General features: G+C 37.6%; 1 protein-coding gene across 3 annotated transcripts in view; it reads right to left on the bottom strand.

Annotated features, from left to right (window-relative positions):
* Window positions 1-23,926, bottom strand: part of LOC129780156 (putative leucine-rich repeat-containing protein DDB_G0290503) — a 306,359-nt gene that overhangs the window by 84,534 nt on the left and 197,899 nt on the right. For 2 of the 3 annotated variants that reach the window (XR_008743845.1, XM_055788138.1), the window contains exon 6: window positions 6,055-6,111. The exons of the other annotated variant lie outside the window; for it this stretch is intronic. Coding sequence is in view for 1 of the 2 variants with exons in the window: in XM_055788138.1 (XP_055644113.1) it covers window positions 6,055-6,111 (57 nt within the window). In the remaining variant the exon portion in view is untranslated. The remainder of the gene's footprint in view (window positions 1-6,054; window positions 6,112-23,926) is intronic. 3 annotated transcript variants of the gene reach the window in all.

Below are 23,926 nucleotides of genomic sequence, written 5' to 3'. Positions count from 1 at the left end.
ACCAAATCACCCCACACAAAATGCAAAAATTAAAATGCAATTAATTTCATTCATTGTTATCAAACATACAGTTTCGCTGCATCAAATTGTTCCTCCTCTGTAGGCGAACAGAACTTTACTGCACAATACACGAAAAGTTTGATTAATCAGCGGAAAATACCTTAAAATCACGATTGAAAAATTCACATTTTCTAACAATCAAAGTACTTGCTTTGTTCATGCTACCGTTCCCCTCTATTTATGAAATTTTGCCAAAGTTTTTTTACGTTAGCTACATACGGTACAACAATAGAAGGAGATGACATTATAAAAAATCCAAGCTGAGCCGTACTTTTTCAGATAAAGGGGTGGTCCAAATCACCCCGTACGACCACATCACCCCGTGTTACCCTACTGTAGAATGATTCACTTATTTTCGTGTTTTATAAGGTTTTGTAGTTGGAATGGAAAATACATCCCGCACAATAAATTTAGCGGATTTAGCGCCCAATAAATTTACAAAAAAAAAGAAATTAAGTTGATGAAATTGATAAAAGAAATCATGCCATGAAAACTACAAAAAAAAACAAACATAATCAATAATTACAAATACAAAACCCATTTTTTTGCAAATATAACAAACAACAAACTATTGAATGATAAAAAATCGAACACTATCTAAAAAAGTCACAGGAGAGTTGTGTCTGAGACACGACCGCATATTTGACGTAGGATTTCGTTAGGCTATCTGTTCATTTTGGATATGTTTGAAAAATTAAACTCTTTGATAATGATTTGGTGGCCCTGAGAAAGGCCTTTTTGTACACCTTCACCGCCTCCAAAAATTTTTGATGGACAAGTTGTTGAATATGTCGATAAACTTTATAATCTGGGTGTTATATTTACATATAATTTGTCATGGGATGTTTTCATAAATTCTCAATGTGGTGAGATCTACGGCGCCTTAAAACGTTTGAAATTAGTGACTCGGCATTTGGAAACATCCACGAAAATAAAATTATTCAAGTCGTTGATTCTTCCTCATTTTTTCTACGGAGATTTCACACTAATGCTTTTGCGACCGCACTCAACAGACTAAGGGTTGCTTTGAATTCATGTGTAAGATATGTCTACAATTTATCGAGATATTCCAGTGTTCCACACTTACATAGCACTTTATTATGATGTAGTTTAAATTTTATGTGTATCGTACATGCATAAACATTATCAAAATTGTTAAAAGTTGCGTGCCACAGTACTTATTTGAACAACTTCAGTTTATGAGAAACACGAGAACCATAAGTGTTTTAATTCCACAACATTAATTTGTTTACTATGGGCAATCGATGTTAGTGAGAGGTGTTATATATTGGAATCACTTATCACCTGCTCTCAAATCGTCTATAATTATTTAAAACTTCAAAAATGGTCTGCCTGAATTAAATTCAAAATTCAGGAACTTATTATGACAGTTTTTAATGATATGTTATTTTTTTCTTATCAGAATATCCCACCACAGTGTAACGTAGTTGAAAAGGATTTAAATTTTATTTGCTACTATTAATCGTGTCACTCTCCTCATTTGAAATATAAAAAATGCCCCCAACTTTCATGCCGATTTTCCCCGGGCACCTTGAATTTGATGTCTCTGTTAGGGAACACATTTCGGTGGGAGCAAAAGCTCCCCCTACTTTTATGTATTTGTAATGTCGATTTCCCCCAGGCAGCTTGGTTTTGATGTCTCTGTTAGGGTACCGTCGCATGTGTCGTCAATTTCGACCAATCAGATGTGGGTACTTCCGTTAGAACAGGGGGTGAGATTTTTCAATTTTTCGATAGTTTGTTTCATGATATATGTTATTTTATTCAATATAAAATTTGTTTATGGAGTGCCGAAATCGATTGACGCAAAAATTTCATCAATCCATCATGAAATGACCGAGCAATACGCGTTTGAAATTGGACAATTTTCAAGATGTGCTCGATTTTCGATTTTCAATTTGTACCCCAATATGTTCCCGAAAGACGTAATCCTACGTCAAAATCTCACGTTCTGATTGGTCCAATCTGGGCTCCTAAAACTGTACCGACCAGAACGAGCCACTAACGTAGCAGCGAAGCACAATTTAACTATTTCCATATCACTACAAAAACAATCGTAGCTAACCATCGTGCATCATTCTTCCCAAGATCAAAAAAGAAAAAAAAAACACCATTAAAACTACCCTCGTTACGGCCAACCGTCAGTTTATGTTCCCAATCTCTGTTACTCTCTGTTATACTAGACCAGCCAGAAGGGCCAATCCCAGGGAGCCCTTGATCCCTGGTCTAAGCCACGGGTACTATTGAGGGTGGGCTTTCAACTACCTGTTTTCCCTTGGCAAGTTTTCCTTTTCCCATCGTTCCATTTTTCGGATGTCACTACTTAAATGTCTGATGCACAATCCACGCCTTTTACGGCTTTTTCGCCCGACAACAGAATTGTGTTTTTAGTGTATGTGTATGTGTGTGTGTTTTTTTATAGTTAATTTCAATGTCCTACACTTCAATTTATTAGTTTTTAAACCTAATTTACTTAATTTTTGAAATTACTGAACGGTAACATCTCGATGAGCGAGCGTGCAAAATTGTTTGCATCAGAATACATTCTCAAAATAATCATACACTAACTCAGTGCAGAGCGCGTATCACGTCCTTTTTCATGACGTTAGGTTAAGAATGTTTGTGTATGATTGAATTACACGCAAGCCTTGTTCATTGTAGTATCGCATTTGGCTGCATTTATGTGGTTCTAGAAAAACAGATCCATACTGAGTGCGCTAATTTTCCATTTTTTAACACAAATATAGCTCAGATGTCTCATTGGAATACTTTTTGTAATAATACAAAAATGTTCACGAAGTAAGTAACAATACTATCTATTAACTGTTTTTTTTTTGCTGCATTTGGAATATTATTTCAATACATTACTTACCCAGAAACTTCTAAAGGTATCTGGCAATACTCCAATTTTTTTGGGCAACCTCAAATGTACGATATTAATTTATGTGTCATTTTTTTGTAGAGCACCGGTTGAAAATTATGTTTAAATTCGTTGAAAATGCAGTTGATAAGTTTTTCACTATAAGCGTTATATTCGATAAAAAATTCAAATTTTTATTTTTTTTCTTCGAAACTCTACATAAAAAACAGTTTTTTTCGCTGCACTAAAAATATAGTAAATCGCTGAAATAATCGGTAACGCTGCACTAGAAATATTGTTAATTTTTGCATAACCGAAGGCACATAAAAGTGAATTTACAATACGGTGTGCCACCAATGTTTTCAATTGTTTCAATAGTAAAAAAAATTTCAAAGGTAAATATGCGTTATTCCTCATGTAAGAATTATGTTCTCTGAAGTTGGAGTCGATTCGTTGGCTTGTTTCTACGACCTTATAAAGGGTTAACCCTTTTATGGGTACTGGCAACTATATTGCCACCAACAAAAAATATTCTTTTCGCTGCACTTGGAATATTATTTCAATATTTTACTTAGCCAAAACCTTCTGAAGGGTCTGGTAAAACTCTATTTTTTTTTTTGGGTAGCTAAATCTTTGCGATAATAATTTGGGAGGCATTTTGATGTAACAAAACCACGATTTTGGAGTACAAGTAGAAATTCTGTTTAAATTCGTTGAAAGGGCAACAAGTTGAAAAGTTTTTAACTGTAAACGTACTATTTAGGATCTACTGTGTATCTTACATAGTAGATCCTAAATAGTACGTTTACAGTTAAAAACTTTTCAACTAGTTGCACTTTCTACAAATTTAAACAGAATGCAGTTTTTTCAATAAAATAAATGGTGTATTTGGAGAATAATTTAAATTTTTAATTTTTTCTTTGAAACTTTGTATAAAAAACAGATTTTTCGCTGCACTAGAAATACTGTTTTGATTTTTGCATAACCAAAGGCGCAATAAAATGAATTTACAAAGCAGTGTTCTTGGAGTTAACGGGCTGTGGCAACTATATTGCCACCAATTTTTTCAACTGTTTCAATAGTTAAAATTTTGTCAAAGGTAAATATGTGTTATTCCTCATGTAAGGATTGTGTTCTCTAAAGTTGGGGTCGATTTGTTACCTAGTTTCCACGGCCTTGTGAAGGGCTGAAGGAGTTAGCCTTAACGCTCCGATTACCTTCGGCTTACTCAGGGTTAGTTTGAAGCACGCTCTCATGCATACTTTCCAATCATCCGATAGTTTTCACATACGCTTTGTTTCGCTAACTTGTATTCAAGATGATGGACAAGGGCCACCCCCTTATATGTCCTCGTTTCCAAGAATATATCGAACTGGTTGACCGGAAATTTCAGTCAGAATAATTGGGTCATCTCCCTAAAAACGTTCCTACTCCAAGACGAGATTTTTTTTTTTGCTGTATTATAGTGAATTTTAGCCTTTATGGCTGGTTCGTCACTTGAACCAATGTTTTTATTGTATACTAGCTGACCCGGCAAACTTCGTCCCGCCCAAAATTTATTTTTCGTTATCAAATCCATGTTTTCTTACTAAGCCTAAGCACATCCATAAATCCAATCGCAAAACTTTTCATTGATTGATTTTCTGATCTACCCTTTAAAATTATTTTGAGTTTCATTTGTTTTGCAGCCCCCCATTAGAGAGGGGGGTGTAGTGTCTAACCACCATAGAAACATTTACTGCACCCTAAACCTCCAGATGCCTAATTTGGTTTCATTTACTTGATTAATTCGCGAGTAATGTAAAAATGTGTGTTTTATTTGTATGGCAGCGCCCCCCCCCCCTTAGAGAGGAGGGAGCGGTATGGTGCCAATGAATATATGGGGAAAAATCGATCCCAAAATTTCAGAAAGTTACCCTATACAAAATGTTCACCACCTAAAAAAAAACACCCTATGCCAAATTTCAGCTCAATCGGACTTAAGGGAGAATGGCGCGAAACGGTCAAAGTTTGAGTTTTTTGAAAATAGAAAAATCACCCAAGGGGAGAGTAAAGGAAATCGGGGTTTTCGAAAAAAAATTCTGATGGCAAATGTCTTAAAATTTTATGAAACGGCGAGATCTTGTCAACTCAAAAAAATTTTTTTGTAAAAAATCGACACTGTGGGACTTAGTTTTTTTTTCGGAGTACAAAACGAAAAGTATGGTTGTGGATGCCAATAAAAATAGTTATCTAGATTTTTCATTCGGAACATGATGCTCGATAATATACCCTATGGAAAATATTGGCTCATTCGGACTTCATTTACTGGTGTCGCAGACGTTAAAATCTGATATTTTTTTTGGAAAACCGAAAAAACACCAGAAATCAGGGTTTTAGAAAAAAATTGTTGATGCCAAATGTCTTGAAATTGCATGACACGTCGAGATTTACAGTTATCTAAAAAAACGATTTTAGGCGAAAAAACGACCAAGTGCCAAAAAAACTTTTTTTTTAACAAAAAAAAATTTCGAGAGTTCAAGTTCACGTCAATGCTCTTAAAGTAATGTATGAGGATTTCAAAAAATATGCTAAATATTTATTCTGAACTAGCTGAACCGACGAACTTCGTTACTCTAAAAAAATTCATATTAATTCTTTCGCACATTCACGTTTTCTTACTAAGCGAACGTTCGTGGGTTCAATCGCAGAACTCTCCATTGATTGATTCTTCTAATTCTTTACAATTTAATTTTACTATAGATTTCCTATTACTTCTACCAAAACTCGTCATTATTATATAAATTTATTTTCAGATACAATTTTCGCTCAAGATTCATAATTCACTTGCAAATAACATGTTTCTCCGTTACATGGAACACATGATCGATACAAAAAAAAGATGCGAAAGGTGCTGCATAGCATAATTTGTTCATTATTGGATTCGTGGATTGGTGAATTATTTTGTAGTCTTCCGTAAACAATGCTTTCGACGAACTTACAAAGCTATCGTTTTTTGGACCCACCATTCTATTTTTAAATAAAATATTATTTTCCCACTACGATACCATCTATGTATCAATACATGAAACTTTTCAGCGCATGTAGTATGAACTCTCGAAATACATATTTACCGTATTGTCTTGTTGCCATCTTATGTAATTCTTTTCTGTCAATCCCGCATCGCTCACCTGAAATTATAGGAATAAAAATTGTTCAACTATCAATCTTTCATGGTATTGAAATAAGTTCTAGCAATAATTGATATCGATTCACCACTCACAATAAGTTTATATAGCGAAATTTTGAATCGAAGCCTCACACAAGGCTTGTTGTTTGTTTCCAAAATTAGATTTATAACAAAGCAATAATGTTCGGTCCTCCTGCTTGGGTTTTATTCGCGAACAGATTGAATTGATTTTCGACACTATTCAACCCAAAAATATCCATACATTCCTTGAATTTTTTTTTAACTCTCAAGGAATCCATCACATAATATATGATCCAACAATTCGGTCAAACAATACTTATGGTGGCACCTGGCTGCTGAAATTATCCGTAAACAGGTGTGCTTCGACAGTCGCTTCCCACGCACGATGCTGTCTTCGGATCTACACCTTGATCATGCCCAAAATAAAATAAGGCTTGAGGTTGTACCATACCGTAAGTACTCAGTAATTATTTTATTGAATCGTTTGCACACACATCTTGTGTGCGTTGTGGGAATTTGAAGTAGTAAGAGCACTGCAAAGAGGTGCAAGCATTGTAAATAACTTTTGAATATTTGTTTAATGATGTGAAAGCTCTTAACATGTTGGGGTGGAAGAAAACTCTTATTGACTGGCTTACGCAATCAGCTCGATTACTGAGTGCGTTATTTTTATTATTCGTTACTTGGGTTTGCGATCTATTGACTGTGACAACAATGTATTCATGTGAAAATATTAGTTGATTCAGCAGGTTGAATTCCGAAACATTACGGAACATGTGTAGAAATCACTTTCACTTCGATTTGCACTCATCTCCAAATAACCCCAAGCCACCCGGGAGTGCAATAAAATAAAAACGAAAACAGAAACGTGATCACTTTCGGTGCTGAAAAAAGTCTACCGCCGCCATTAACGACAGCTGAAACAGCATTATTAATAACAAAAAGATTGTAAATAATAGCAAGAATTGCTCTGGTGACATTTAGCATTGGTTGTCAACCGCGCATGGATGGGTTTCACTCGAGAGTAGTCTTCAAGAGATCGATATCCACCATTCGACATCGCAGTAAAATGTTCGAAACATGAATGTGTCCAATCGATGATTATTTCAATTGAGTTGAGTTGTTTTAAGCTCACCGGTTTGTTGTTGTTGGTGCACGTAGTGTTCGATGTGTCTACCTTGACCCCCGGGAGAAAGTCGCAATGAAATCAATATCCATAACTGACATTCAACTTGAAGCGAGGGCTCTGGATAATCGCTCTAGGTTTATTTTATTGCAATTTGTTGGCACAACGTCTGTCAATAATTGACAGAAGAGCTTGCAAGTTTTGGATTTGCGATCGGAAAACAGAAATCATGGATGTTTTTAGTGTCTTTTTCGCAATTCGAACTTTATTTTAAACCTTCGAAACATATCGTAAAAGCCCGCCATCCAATACCGCCGAACAATGAATCATAAAAGCGATCGACTCATTTACAACATGGACTCTACAGCTTATTTCGTTATGATCGTGCGACATTTCTGGGTTGATTGGAAACATGCAATACAACGTCTCGGGGTCCGCACTATTGATCCATTTTTGAAACACAACGGCTGTTTTGTGGTTTTCGACAGGGCCACTTGTCGCTAGAAATAAGTTCGAATTCAGATCGAACGAACCATTCATCAATCCCGCTTCGGACAGTGACAGCAGCAATAATAATGAGCGGGTTCCAACTAGTGGTACTCCAAAAACATGTTTCTACGTAATCTATTTCGTACAGCTTCTTTTTTTTTCAATTTTATTTCCAGTTTAGTGGCTGACATTCGGAGCCGCAGCACTATGCTTGGAATTGAATTGCGCAACGACCAGCAAGCACGTATTTGACACCATCGGAGGTCGGCGAAATGCACACCCACCCACGCATTCGCGCTCAGTGTTTATACATACAAATTGGCGAGCTTTAGCTGCACGTTTTCGAATAACGCACATACCGAATCGCCGAGCATAGACCTATTCTCTCATACTATAAATCATGAACAGCTTTCAACATGATCGTTTTGGTGCTATTAATAATGACTAAAAATAGTACAACTTGTTAAGGGTCCATTGGAGCCAACGCAATGAGTTATTAATGATTTGAAATGGTTTTCACAGTGGTGGGCAAACCTTCGGGAGATTGTTCGAGAGATGAGTGTATGATGAATCGTAGGCATTGATGGGTTTGCCGATGTTTGGTTCATTTATAAATGATTCATTAATTTACAATTTTCTTACAATTCTTATTACCTTAATGGAAGTACATGCTGTGCAGTTCCTCGTGAAAGCATTGTCAGAATATACGAAGCAATATGGAGGTTCAACTATATTATAGTCATCAATCATTTGTACAGCAAATAGTTTCAAAGAATTTCATCAACATAACAACATATTTCAATTCCATCGAGCGATCCGATTCAATTATCATATGAATCGCTCACCGTAATATTCACTAAGTGCCATACAAATGAAACATAAATTTCTGCATAACTTAAGAACTAATCAATAAAATGTAATCAAACTTGGCATATAGAAGTTTTAGGGATCGATGAACGATTCTATGGTGGTTCGACACTCCTCCCCCTCTCTTAGGGGTGACTGCCATACAAATTAAACACTAATTTCTGCAGAACTCGAGAACTAATCAAGCAAATCGAGCCAAATTTGACATGTGGAGGTTTCTATCGTAAATCAACGCTCCTCCCCACTCTCTAAGGAAGAGAGGGGGCTACCATACAGATGAAGCATGAGTTTCTGCATAACTCAAGAACTAATCAAGCAAATGGAACCAATTTTGGTATATAAAGGTTGGGGTGGCAATGGATGTATGGAAAAAATATCATCATCGAATTTCAAAAACCGACCATGTACATTTTATTTATTGGCCCAAAAAAATGACCTGTGCAAAATTTCAGCTCAATCGGACATGATTTAGGGGCGCCTCAAAGCACACAAAGTCCCAAAACTTCGATTTTTGTCCAATTTTTTTTGCGAGATAACATCAGATCTCGTTTCATGCATTTTTAAGTCATTTGGCATCGAAAAAAAAATTTCGATGTTCCAAATTTCCTTTACTCCCCCCTTGGAAGATTTTCGACGATCAAAAAATCAAAACTTTGAGCGCTTTGAGGCACCCCTGAATCGTGTCCGATTGAGCTGAAATTTCACAGGTCATTTTTTCGGGCCAATAAACAAAATGTACATGGTTGGGTTTTGAAATTCGACATGACCATTTTCGCTGCCACCCTAATGGAGGTTGTAAGGGGCAATACACGTTTCTATGGTGGTTTGACACTCCTCCCCCACCCTAAGTGGGGCTGCATTCCTCGAGAATCAATCACGCAAACGGAACCAAATTTGGGATGTGAGTGTTTTTGAGTATGAGAAATGTTTCTATGATGGTATGACACCCCTTCCTCCTCTGGAATGGAGGGGGGTTTCAAAAAATTAAAACACATATTTCAATCAAACATCTTCTTCTTCTTGGATGGCACTAACGTTCCCAGTGGCAGTACCCAGAATCAACTAATTTGAAAGAATGAAGAGCATTTTTTATGGACTACCTGGTCACTACAAACGTTTTATCAAAAATTATGCAGTAACTGCAAAACCTTTGACAAAACTTTTAAGAGGGGAGGATGGCCATCGCCAAATTTCAAAAAATCAATCTAAAGCATTTTCATTAAAATTAGATGAAGAAGCACGAGATGCTTTTCAAGCTTTAAAAAGTATTTCATCTTCAAACGACGTTTTAGCCTATCCTGATTTTGGAAAACATTTTATTCTCACTAGGCATGCATCAAATAAAACTTCATATACGGAGCAACATTAAAAATTTACACTGATCATCAACCACTAACATTCACGCTATCACCAAAAACCATCAATGCCAAACTAAAACGCTTGAATTCATTTTTGGAAGAACATGATTATGAAATGCATTAAAAACCTGGAAAATCCAACATAGTATAGCACTGCCGTAATCTCGCGAAGTGACGCATGCGCCAGAGGGTGAAATTTTCAGTACGAGACTTTTCGCAAAATTGCATCTATAATCAGCACACGCGTACATTACGAAAATCTGATCTGTACAAATTGTGTACAATTGATGGAAAAACATTGCCATCTGCTCGATTTTTGAAGAAATGCAGTTTTATTTAAGCTATGTTACCAACGCCAATTTGTTGTGAAAACAGCAAATTTTAATCGCTGTTTATACAATCGATTGGCGTTCATCCATCAAAGTATGGGAGAATCTGTTTCCAAATATTTTCTACAACATGCCACCGTTGAGTGGAGCATGAGGTAGCATCAGATAGAAGAGTTCTACACATTTTCCGTCTTTGTAGCGTGTGTCGAGCGGGCCAACGTAGTTGAGAGCCCGATTGTAACAACTATGGACAGCATCTTCTATTCCAATCCAAAATGCAATTGAAAACATCCGTGTTGAATAAGATAATTCCGTCCGAAATTATCCGATGTAAAGAAAATACAGTTTACGCGAGGATGTTCTGAGTTTTGTTATAAGATGCGTTTCGATGGAGATTTTAGACATTACCCAACTCTCTCAACTCTCAGCTTCAATTCATCCGAAAAAGACATTGAGCAAGTGAGGTAAGTGAACATCGTCAAGATGCTTTGTCCCTTGATTGATGTTGTTATTTGAAATTTGTTGTCCCTTCTCGTTCATTCTATGCCATCAGGACGGATTAATAATCATATCGCATCAGATTCCAAATCACGTCACATTATAAGGGAAGTGGCGCTTGCGCCACATCACAGTGGAAATGGCGCTTACGCCATTCCGTTTTCAAGCTTTTACGGGGTCATTTTTCCACATTTCTATAAAACTTCGCAGTGGTTTGAAAGGATTTGGTATTCTTTATCGATTTATAACATAAAAAGTAAAATGTCAATTTTGGCGCTTGCGTCACTTTGCGAGATCACGGCAGAGCATCCAACTTAACTCATCAACCCCATCAATTTATTCAGCTGAAATGATGATCCTTCATACATTTCATCGACCGAAGCACCTATCAATGATTGTCGAATTCAATTAGTTTTTCAAGCCGAACAAATATCATCGCATGAACTAAACGTTTCTTTTGAAAAATTCTGTGGACACACTACACTTAAAAAACAAATGAAACTACAATGGGTATGATACAATAAATGTACAAAGAACAATCCAATTCCAAAATTTTCCAAGCCAGTTTTTCACAAATACAAGTAGAAGATCTGAATGATGAAGAACAACAATTAGAAGAGAAATTAAAAACATTCATAATTTCGCCCATTGAAATGCAAAATAAAACATTCAACAGATCATAAAAAAGTACTTCTTTCTAGGAATGAATAAATTAATACAAAAAGTTGTAAGAAATTGTGAAATATGAAAAACAGAAAAATACGAAAGTAAACCACAACAATTTATTCATGTAAAAACACGAATACCAAATTATCCTGGAGAAATTATTCACATCGACATTTTGTATACAACTTTAATTTTCTCTTTATATCTCCTACAGAAAATTTTCTAAATATTTAAAAATTCGTCCCATCAGATTACCGATATAAAAGATGTATTATTGCAATTATTATTCGACTGGAACTTACCAACACAAATAGTCATTGACAATGGAAGCTCATTCGTTTCCAATATAATAGAACAACAAATATTAAATTTATGTATTCAAATCTTCAAAACACCAGTAAATAGGTCATAGACCAATGGTCAAATAGAACGAAGTCACTCAACCATTAGAGGAATTACCAGATGTATATAAGCATTGAATCCAGATATGACAATAAATTGCTTATTCAACAAGCAGTCCCTAGATACAATAACACAATACATTCATAAAAATAGGTGAAAACAGAGAAAATCTGTCATTCAACGAAATAGTAATAATAAGAGATCAAAACAATGAAAAAATAATCAAACATTCCAAAAATGTACCAACATTATGAGCCAGACTCTTATGCATATAAAAAAAACAAATTCCCATAATAAACGCAAGAGTCGATACAATATTATGAAAGTAAAAGAAGAGCACGATACATATGTAACAGAAAAATTCTTAAATGTAAAAATGTAATTTACGAAAAATTACAAACGAATAAAATTTTTTTTTTGTATCTTTACCGACTCGCCCTCTGCGTGTCTCAAACACTGGCAGAAATTCAAATACACGACCTTACGAACAACCCACTCGTAATTGTACCACTTGGAAAAGCTAAAATAATCGACAGACGACAGCCGACAGTCGACAGACGAATCCAAGAAATAACGGAAATAAAAAATCAAGTTCTATAAATCGAGAATGAAAGGAATAAAAATCATTCCCTCGAAATCAATCAATTGATAATTCTCTCCAACATAGACTCATTGCAGAATCAGGTAGAAACTTTAGAAGAAACAATTCTAATGGCCAAACACGGAATCCCTAGTAGCGAACTGCTATAAATAAAGGATACCACAACAATTTCAACCTTTTTACAAAATCACGATATTCACATCACTTCTTTCGAAGGATTATCAACAAAAGCTAAAGCCGAAGTAAGGCTGAATAACACCCACATTACATATACAGGGTGTTCAATAAGTTCGAATACAACTTTTCATTGTTGTGTAGGTGCGCACCATGTGCATTCTGTGTATTGGAATTGGTGTCAGCTTTAACCTCATGTATAGGTTAACCGACACGCACTGTGTCGACTTGCTGTAATTTGTTGTTTGTTTACCGCGCACGACGAAGGAGTACAACGACTTCGTAATAAAGTTGTTTGCGAGAGGCGAGCATAGTCCATAGTCAAAAACATAGTCCGGCGGTTGAAATCCCACAGGGTGAAGCGGAATATCATCTATACCACTATCCGTCTGTACCGGGGGACGGGCTCGGCCCAGGGATCGTGTGAGATCCGATCTGCCGCGTTCGGCGAGGACGCCAACTATCATCAAGATGGTAAGGGAGCGGGTTCGTCGAAAAATGAACCGCTCGATCCGAAAGACCGCAGCTGACCAGGATGTGATGATCGGGACTGTCCATACCATTATGACGAAGGACCTGGGAGACAAGCCACAACAAGAAACGCAAGGTCCACGATGTAACGAAGACTACAACGAAGAAGAGGCTGGACAAAGCCAAACTGATACTTTCGCGACCCGCAGGTCAGGACTTCGTGTTTTTTAATGAGAAACTCTTTATCTTGCAACAGTCGAACAATGTCCAAAATGATCGGCTGTGCTCCCAGCTAATATGTCGTAAAGATTTTCAAACAATATTGTCTCAATAAAAATTGACGCAGAAAAGAATATCTTGTATTTTAAATTTTTTTCAACACATTTTTAAAGTGAGTTCGAACTTATTGAACACCCTGTATTCCACATTAATTCCACAAGTATTAACTGAAACATTTGAATATGACTACATTGACTCAATAATCAAGTCAATGAAACGTATTTCACTAAACAAAAACTATATTATTAGAAATCAAACAAAATTTTATGAATTGAACCCACCAATTAGCAATGCAATGCAATGTTTTGATCAATGACGCTTTCGCAGAAGTCTCATCAAATTGTACCAATACCAGTCAACACTTGTATGGATCATTTTTGATATAAATCAATAAATGCAATAATAATATCAACAGTGAACGCGCCACTTGTGGAATACCTTTAGAATTTAACCCTCGAACATCGCGAAAAATTTAAATTATTAGACCTACAATATCATTCCTTGAGTTGGAAACTGAATTTTTTTTTTTTTTTTTAATTCGTTTATTTTTACAGGCTCAGTTACTTAAGTTTAAAGGAGCCGAATTCTTAAATATAATTTTAAAACTATATATATAAACAATTTTCTTACATCTATGGTTAGTAAGGTGGAAAACCGATTACTCGCGGTGTACTCGAGTTTAGGAGGGTGACATATTTTTAGGAGAAGGATGGGATATAAGGAAATTGTAACAATGTTGATGAACACTCAATTTATAAATCTATTCGTATATCTATAGTGTATTTACATTTCAACTTATTCTACTATTTATAGCAAGGGGACGAATTACCCACAAAGGAAGGAAAGGAGGGTATAAGGATGTAGGGGCAATCACACACGAAGATCTATAGCTTTAAGGAAAACATATATATGGGACATGTAATCAAGGTCTAACCGAGCCAACACATCTCTCACCGGCACATTGGGCTGTCTTCCTCGGGCCCGAAGGGAGTTTTTTAAATTCGATCTGGCGACCAGATACACCTCGCACGACCAAACAATGTGCTCGATGTCGTGATAACCTTGGCCACAAACGCAGAGATTGCTGCTGGCACAATTGAAACGGAAGAGTAGTGCATCTAACGAACAGTGATTGGACATGAGTCGGGAGAAGGTGCGAATAAAGTCCCGACTCAAGTCCAGACTTTTGAACCACGGTTTGAGGCTAACCTTAGGGATAATCGAGTGAAACCACCGGCCCAATTCATCTTCATTCCACTTGCGTTGCCAGTTAGCGATGGTATTTTTGCGGACTAAAGAATAAAATTCATTGAAGGCGATTTGACGCTGATAAATATCGCCTTCAATTGCACCTACCTTTGCTAATGAGTCAGCCCTCTCATTACCCGGAATGGAGCAATGTGAAGGGACCCAGATAAAGGTAATGACATAACAGCGTCTGGATAAAGCACTCAAAATTTCTCGTATTCTCTCAAGGAAGTACGGCGAGTGCTTTTCCGGCCTCACTGAACGGATAGCTTCGACAGAGCTAAGACTATCCGTTACAATGTAATAGTGTTCAACAGGTCGTGAGGCGACGCTGTCCAGCGCCCAATGAATTGCTGCCAATTCAGCAATATACACTGAGCAAGGATTCTGAAGACTGTGTGAGGTGCTAAAAAATTCGTTGAACACTCCAAATCCTGTGGACTCGTTTATAGTGGACCCATCAGTAAAGTACATATTATCACAATTGATACCCCCATACTTTTCATCGAAGATCGTTGGAGCGATCCTCGATCGTTGGTAATCTGAATATCCATGGATATCTTGCTTCATGGACAGATCAAAATGCACAGAGGAATTGATGTAGTCAGGGAAACAAACACGGTTGGGAATATACGAAGAAGGATCAACCTGCATGGAGATGAATTCATGATATGAACTCATGCATCCGGAGCGAAAATTTAGCTCGATCAGCTGCTCAAAATTTCCGATCACCAATGGGTTCATGACCTTACACCGGATGAAGAACCGAAGAGATAATAAATTGAAGCGATCTTTTAGTGGGAGTAGGCCTGCCAAAACCTCGAGACTCATGGTATGCGTTGAGGGCATACATCCCAACGCAATACGGAGACAAAGATACTGAATTCGCTCGAGTTTAATGAGGTGTGTTTTGGCAGCTGATTGAAAACAGAAACTGCCATACTCCATCACTGAGAGAATAGTTGTTCGATACAACATTATAAGATCTTCTGGGTGGGCTCCCCACCAGGTGCCGGTAATTGTACGGAGAAAGTTTATTCTTTGTTGGCATTTTTTACTCAGATACCTAATATGGGCCCCCCAAGTACATTTGGAGTCGAACCAGACCCCAAGATAATTGAATGACATAGCATGAGTGATCGGTTTACCCAAAAGTTGAAGCTTTGGTTTTGCTGGTCTATGCTTCCTAGAAAAAACCATCATCTCTGTTTTCTCCGTGGAGAATTCGATCCCTAGACCAATGGCCCAGGCTGAAAAATTGTTCAAAGTATCTTGTAAGGGTCCTTGCAGGTCGGATTCGTTTGATCCTACGACAGACACCACTCCATCATCTGCAAGTTGTCTTAGGCTGCAATTTTGTGTAAGGCAATTGTCGATGTCGCTTACATAGAAGTTGTACAAAAGGGGGCTTAAACATGAGCCCTGGGGGAGGCCCATGTAAGAGACCCGACTTACTGCCGAATCTCCGTGAGAAAAGTTCAAATGTTTCTCACAAAGCAAGTTATATAACATATTATTCAATAGAGGCGGCAGACCCCGAGAGTGTAATTTGTCCGACAAAACCTCTATTGAAACAGAATCGAAGGCCCCCTTTATGTCCAAGAATACTGAAGCCATTTGTTTTTTTTTCGGCGTAAGCCATTTGAATTTCTGAAGAAAGCAACGCAAGACAATCATTCGTCCCCTTGCCCCTGCGGAACCCATATTGTGTATCTGAGAGTAGGCCATTCGTTTCAACCCATCGATCAAGGCGAAACAAGATCATTTTCTCCAACAATTTCCGTATACAAGACAGCATTGCTATTGGGCGGTACGAATTGAAGTCGGACGCGGGTTTTCCGGGTTTTTGAATAGCTATAACTCGTACTTGTCTCCAATCATCTGGAACAATATTATTCTCCAGAAACCGTTTGAATAAATTCAACAAGCGATGTTTCGCCACATCAGGGAGGTTTTTCAGCAAGTTGAACTTAATTCTATCCGATCCCGGAGCAGAATTGTTACATGAGAGCAGAGCAAGAGAGAATTCTACCATCGAAAACTCGGAATCAAGATCGCACCTATCTTGTGGTATATCTCGAACAATTTTTTGCACAGGAGCGGAATCGGGACAAACCTTCCGTGCAAAATTAAAAATCCATCGATGTGAATATTCTTCGCTTTCATTCGTTGAAGAGCGATTTCTCATGTTTCGAGACACTTTCCATAATTTTTTCATTGACGTTTCTCGTGACAAACCTCCCACGAAATTTCGCCAATAAGCACGTTTTTTCCCTTTGATTATGTTTTTAAATTGATCTTCAAGGGCTAAATACGTTTGAAAATTTTCAGGGGTTCCACGTTTCCGAAAAGCTTTAAATGCATTCGATTTTTCTACATAAAGCTTGGAACATTGGCTATCCCACCATAGATTGGGACGCCTTCGGGAAATGGTGGAACCTGGGATGGGTTTCGTTTGAGAGCGAACCGCGCTGTCATAGATCAAACGAGAAAGGAAGTTATACTCCTCCAATGGAGGTAAACCATCTCTGGAATTGATGGCTAGAGCAATCGCGTCCGCATATTTTTTCCAGTCAATGTGTCTTGTGAGGTCATATGCCATGTTTATAGATTCAGAAGAATTCGACCCAATGATGATGGAAATTTTGATTGGCAAGTGATCACTACCGTTGGGGTCCTGGATTACATTCCACTTGCAATCTAACGATAGTGAATTCGAGCAAAGCGAGAGGTCAAGAGCACTTGGGTTAGCAGGAGGTTTAGGTACACGTGTTGTTTCCCCAGTGTTCAAAACGGTCATATTGAAGCTGTTACAAAGGTCATATATCAACAATGAACGATTGTCGTCGTACTGTTCCCCCCAGGCAGTTCCGTGAGAGTTGAAGTCTCCCAAGATCAATCGTGGCTCAGGAACGAGTGAGCACATGTCATCAAGTTGTTTGCGGCTAACCACAGCTCTCGGAGGCCAATACAAGCTGACAATACAGAGGTCTTTGCCTCTGATGTTTGCATGACAAGCAACAGCTTCGATCCCTCCAATAGGTGGAAGGTCAATTCTAAAAAATGAGTGGCACTTATTGATACCCAATAGCACCCCTCCGTATCTATCATCACGGTCCAAGCGTATAATATTAAAATCGTGGAAAGAGATATCATCTCGCGAAGAAAGCCAAGTTTCGGACAGAGCAAAAACATCACAATTGTAGTTATGAATAAAAATTTTGAATGTATCCAATTTAGGGATAAGACTACGACAATTCCACTGTAAAACAGTGATATCTCCGACCTCTCTATTTGAATTAGACATCAAGAGAGATAATCATTGCAAGGAGGGGCCATGTTTGCATCAATTGTTGCAAAATTGTCTTTAATACTGGAAGCATTGAGATGACAAGGGTTCTGATGGAGTCGGAAACATTAAAACACTTGAAGATTTGGTCCAAAAGGTCAGACAACTTTATAAATCCCGATTGGGAAGTTGAACTGGACGGAAAAATAGGGACAGTTTGGGTTTTTGATGTCCCCTCGAGTGCTGGGCCATTCGAAGGTGAATTATTCCCACGGAAACCAGGAGGAACCTGATTTTGCTTGTCCGCTGCACTCGATTTTTTAGGCATGCTAACAGGGGGTATCACCGGAGGGGCTTGTCCTTGAACTTTGGGAGTGGTCACATTTTTGCGCCGGGGATTCCCTTGGAAAATGAACGGTGTGCCCCCGTTAGCTGTATCCGCTTCTATTTCGTCAACGGGCAACGTGGCGAAGACATTTTGTGTGTTGATTGTTTGTTGTTGTTGGGCCAGTGGAGAAGCGCCCTTTAAAATATCCGCAAATGGATACTGAATTATTCCGGATCATTTGGATTATCAACAATAATTCTGATCGCAAACTCATTAGCGATCCTTCGATGAATAGGAAACAGACAGCCAACATAACAGTCTACTTCGACAAAAACACTGAAAACCTTATGATAGACGAGGCATCAAAAACAACGGAAAATAAACCTGACATCAACAATTCAGAGGAATTATCAGACGAGAGAAAAACACAACTTCAAGCATTTTTAGATACACCAACACCTTTTCGAACAATCCCACTTTCACGCCAGCCGAATAACATCAACGCATCATCACGCCACCCAGATCGTTCCCAAGAAATATGCTGAATTAAGATAAAATATTTTAAACTATTTCATTCGGTATAAAAGGCAGGGATAATCATTGTGAAGTCAGTTCTATTTTAACAAGTGAATAAGGTGGGAGCTCAGCTCCAAAAGAAGTTTATTTTTCTAAATATTTAAGTCCAAAAGTTATTAACTCACATTTGCAATTTTTCGGTGTTTGGATATGCTTTTCTAAATCAGATATTCTTGGAATTGTTGATTGTTGATTCCAAACTTCGGTTTTAACAAAATGAAAAAATGAACATACCGATGTTAGTCACCGAAACGTAGGAATCACATATGCAACATTTAACCTTATAATCATTAAGTCCTTCTGTGAAACAATAGTACTTCCGGCGCAATTCGTTTGTAAAATGACACCAACCGTTTAGACATTTAGCTTGGAATATCGAGACGAAACATAAATAAACACCGTGACACCTGCCACGTGAAAATTCTGAATGAAAACGAAAAGAAGATCTCGTGGAAGATGCAACTGTCATGATTTACACGCTCGCAAAATGTTTGTCATCAATAAAAAAGGTTTTACTCAAAAACAAAATACGCTGAAAGAAATTATGATTCGTCAACAAAAATGAACTACGTCTGAAAATCTGGAAAAATGCTAGAATATAACGTGAATATCGTGATGTTAATACATGCCCTACATGCTTATAAGATCCAAAAATTTCCAAACTGCGATGAACACCCGAAAACTACTGTCAAAACCTGTCTTAGACAGAAATTCGCATCGGAAAACGAGGCTATCTGAACTTGTGGCAAGCAAGAGTACAAGCTATCAAGAACTTGTGGCAATCATCAATCAAACATTCGATATTACACAGTTATACACAGTTTGTCAATTAATTTTAGGGACTGGTAATGAAAATGAAGTGCGTGCTTCAGCTCATTTTGACAAATGGCGTTCAACGCTTCGTTTGAACCCATTCGAATTGAACCGTTTATATCATCTTAGTTTAAGAGAAAAGAGAAAAACACACGTCGACTGGCAATTATGTAAGTGTGCAATCAACATAAATATTCCATATTTATAATGAACAAAACATTACAACTGCTAAATGGTAACCATTTCAATCAACATTTGGTAACGCATAAAAACTAACAATGCATGTGTGCGATGCAAGAGTACACAAGTGTATTCCGCCAAACGGCATGAAAACCGAAGATCTGTATCACTTCATCTTGGATTTGAAGTTGCGAACAAAATCGCACCACGATTTCCCTTTAACCTACAATGTCGTGTCTAACTCGTAGTGAATCGGTTGTGTCAAAAACGTTTGCATTTGGTCCGTTCTTTTGGAAATTAAATCTTTGGATTAGAGGTTAATCGACAAAGTTCATTCGCCTCAAAGCTTGAAAAATGCCAATCAATCAATCGAGAGTCCTGGGAATGAACGCACGATGGTTCACTTGGTAAGGGACGCGCCGCCGTCTAGTCAATGCTCTGCTTTGAACCTCTGACGTGTGATCAAGTTGCCATCGGGTGGAGCCGCAATTGCAATATTTTCTTTCTCCAAAGTGTCCATTCACATGTGGCAGAGTTTCTTCTCTGCGTATGCATTTCCATTATCAAAACTGAGTCTCTTTTGTGTTTTATTGTTCCACGAGTGAAGCTCAATAATAGAATGAATGACATTTCAGGTGTTTGGAAAACATTGAAATAATATGAGTGTAGAAACATTATTTATCCCATGACTGTTCCAACACCAACTAAACCATCACGGAATACCGAAATTCCCAAATTGTAGATTTCCAATTCCAAATTGATGTATTGCGGTTCATTATCAAAGGGTAAACGGTCACGTGCAAAAACAAGGGAAAAAATAGCTTGCATCATAAAAACGCTTTGCTATATTATGTAAGATGAATAAAAAAATCGTCATCTACTTTTATAGAAAGTTCTAGCCCATTCACCAGACTATGTTTCAATGAATGAAATAGTATTGTCGAAAAGCGCATACTTGAAATCAATAGCTTTAGAAGATCGCCTTGAAGTAACATATGTTTTTTTCAATTGGAAAATAATGTTGACACTTGAATATTCGAGAACCCCTGTTGTTACAGATTTAGAACCGAATTACATGGAGCAAACAAGATCATTTCAGTAAAATTGAGGTCGATTTGAAAACAAATTAAATTTGTGCAATATTTTCCAGTTATAAACCGATCCGTCAACTTTGTCGTTCATTGACAAATGTATATCTTACGAATAACACGCGCGCGTAAAAATTACTACCATGCGGTCAAATTTGAAATTTCCTACTTTTTCGTTACATATTAATGTATGCAAATTCGAGATAATCCATCAACTTTATCTTAGTGCGCTCGATACTTATATCACTAGCTTGCCAATTCCCGATAGCACACTGATCGTTGCATAAACGACACAATTAAGTAATCATTATCGAATGGCGCGACTCGGCAATTTTCAACTCTAAACTCCATCACACCGTCGAATCTGCATACTCTCAACAACCTTTCGGCCGCTATAAACCTCCCGTGAGTTGATTTGCAATCCGATCCTTAATTGAAAATTAAAAAAACAACCGCGATGAATAGGCTATCTGGTTCCACAGCCTATCTCTTTATCAACGACATCTCTCTGCCTTTCTCCACGCTATCAGCCATCCCCCATCAAAGTTGTCACACCTGCCGAAGTGGTGGAGAGAAGTAAATAAAACCGGTCGTATATGTGGATATATTTTTATTTAAGTCTCACAATACATCATAAACACCTCCATAAACCGGTGGTGGGTCCCTTACCTACGAGAGTTCGAATTTGATTTCCCTTTGTGCGAAAATCGTCAACATGTTTTTTTTCCTTGGTATTACCTAATAGTCCAGGTGAGGAAATTGGTGCAAGCGAATCGACATTCTCGCGAAAGAAAGTTTCTGTACAACTTTCATTTTTCGTCCTTCTGTTCGATGCCGACATATTGCCGTCGAAAACCGCCTAGTTGCCTCCCGCGGCCGTAGTGTAGAATTAAAGATGCCGCCCGTAAAACAAGCGATTAGTGGCTATTCACTTTGCCTCTTCTGAGGTTCCAGAGTATGATTGTGTCACGAGAGTGTGTACTTAACGCAAACATTTCCTTATGGTAACATCCAACCGATTACTTCGCGGCCCCCGATTGAAACACAAACTGGTCCATCATCTATCTGTGAGGTTGTGCAACCGAACGAATTGGTTCATGGGACAGTAGGATTGGGATATGAAGAGCTTATTCAACAGTTATACTACATCTAAACGCATTCTAAGATGTAGGTCGAGACGGCCTTAACAGCATTATATTTTTTATCAATTTGTCACGATGAATGCTTCATTGTTGTAATGGTTTGCAAATATTCGTACAGTGCATTCACTGGGTACAAAAAAAGTCCTTGTCACAAATTCTCATAAAACATTGTGAATTGATACAGGAAAATGTTCCCTTGATGTTTTAGTAGCAGGAATCTCCGAGTTTATTGTTCTTTATTTAGTGACCGCTTACCTATCCATTTTTTTCTTTTCAAATGCTTGTAAACTTTTTATGTGACATTTAATACTTTTTACAATGGTGATTGAGTTTGGAAATCGAATAATAATTTAAGAAATCCGAGCCTGCCGTCTAGAGTCGAGAATCCGTAGTATAGGAATAGGAATTTGATACTGAATTGTTTTTCGTGGAGCTACACTAAAGGTTATTTTGTTGCAAATTACGCAGAATTCCGTTACCAACTAAAAAAGCAGTATTTTAAAATCACCACAAAGTGCTTGAATCGTGCAATCGATCACGTGGCAGACATCCAGATGAAGTGAAATTCTAATTTCTTTTTATTGAAATCTAAATTATTTATGTTTGTAAATTGTTGACTTCACTGTGCAAACCACGAAATGGATAGCTCTGGGTATTACAATGAGTATTGTTACAAGCGTATATTGTATTGTATTGTTTGTAGATACAAGTTTCAGTATCAGATTTCAAGATTCTAGATCCAAATCTTAAATATGTTCTTTCATTCAGATATGACATTCCAAAGACGTAATTCAAATTCAAAGCTCTAAACAAATAGAGCCGAAGTATGACATATACAGACTTCATATTCTAGATCATGGATTATGTGTAGATTGCGTATTCTACAATTACACTACATCTGGATCTGGATTCACACCAGTTTTCCAGTACACAAAAATCCCGCGATTGAGATCATTGGCTTCACTTCAGATGTTCCAACCAATGTTGTATATTAAATATCCAGATTCAGATATTGATATACAGACCACGAAGTTAGACTCAAAATTCAGAATTCAAAATCAAATTCTTATGCAGAAATTACAGATTAAATTGTTTTTCCGAAAGGGAAACCATGTACATACTGCAGTCACTTTGTGCAAAACACCGCCTCATGCCGTCTAAAGGGTCAACTCGCTTATTTGCAAAGTCATTTTTCTCTTATACTGCTATGGCATATACTAGGGCAGTCCGATAAGCTCTGGCGATTTATATCTCAACATAGTTTTCTTTTAGTTCGATACACTTGACCCAGCGATGCTCCACCTTCTTTATTCCACCTGAAAAATACGTTTTCTCGAAGTCTGCAAAGTAGGCCTCCTTGGCGGCGATGACCTCATTCGACTCAAATTTCTCACATATTTTGCGCAGCAGCAGTGTCCAGGCCGCTGCTACTCGTTGACATTCGCTGAACTTGTGCTGTAGTGTCTCTGTCGTTCCGTTGCAATGCGTACAGTTTTCATCGTCCACCCGTCTCATAATGCATGAAAGTCTTCGATGTGGTGTTTTCTCATTTACCAACATGAATAATTCTCCGCGCTGTTTTGAAGTTATTGCATATGATGATATGTTTTTCCATGTTTTACGCAGTTCACAGATGGTGAATTCGCCATTACTTTTGGAGTATCTGTTGCTTCGATCAAGGCGCGTAGAAGTATATCCTAAGGTGGGCCAACTTGCTAAAACCACTCTTCAGCCATCTTGGAAGTCTACTGTGTTTTGTTTGTAAACAAAACACAATACGCTAGTGCCGAAGCTCGTTCCTGATCAGTCTGTCTCTTTCACACTTCAAGCAAATAATTCCCCTTCTGCTTTCTTCCGTACTGTTTTCATAT

Source organism: Toxorhynchites rutilus, chromosome 3 (genome assembly GCF_029784135.1).
Source record: "Toxorhynchites rutilus septentrionalis strain SRP chromosome 3, ASM2978413v1, whole genome shotgun sequence".
Lineage (NCBI taxonomy): Eukaryota > Metazoa > Arthropoda > Insecta > Diptera > Culicidae > Toxorhynchites > Toxorhynchites rutilus.
Note: the sequence above shows the minus strand (reverse complement) of the source record. Positions and strands in the feature narration are given on the sequence as shown.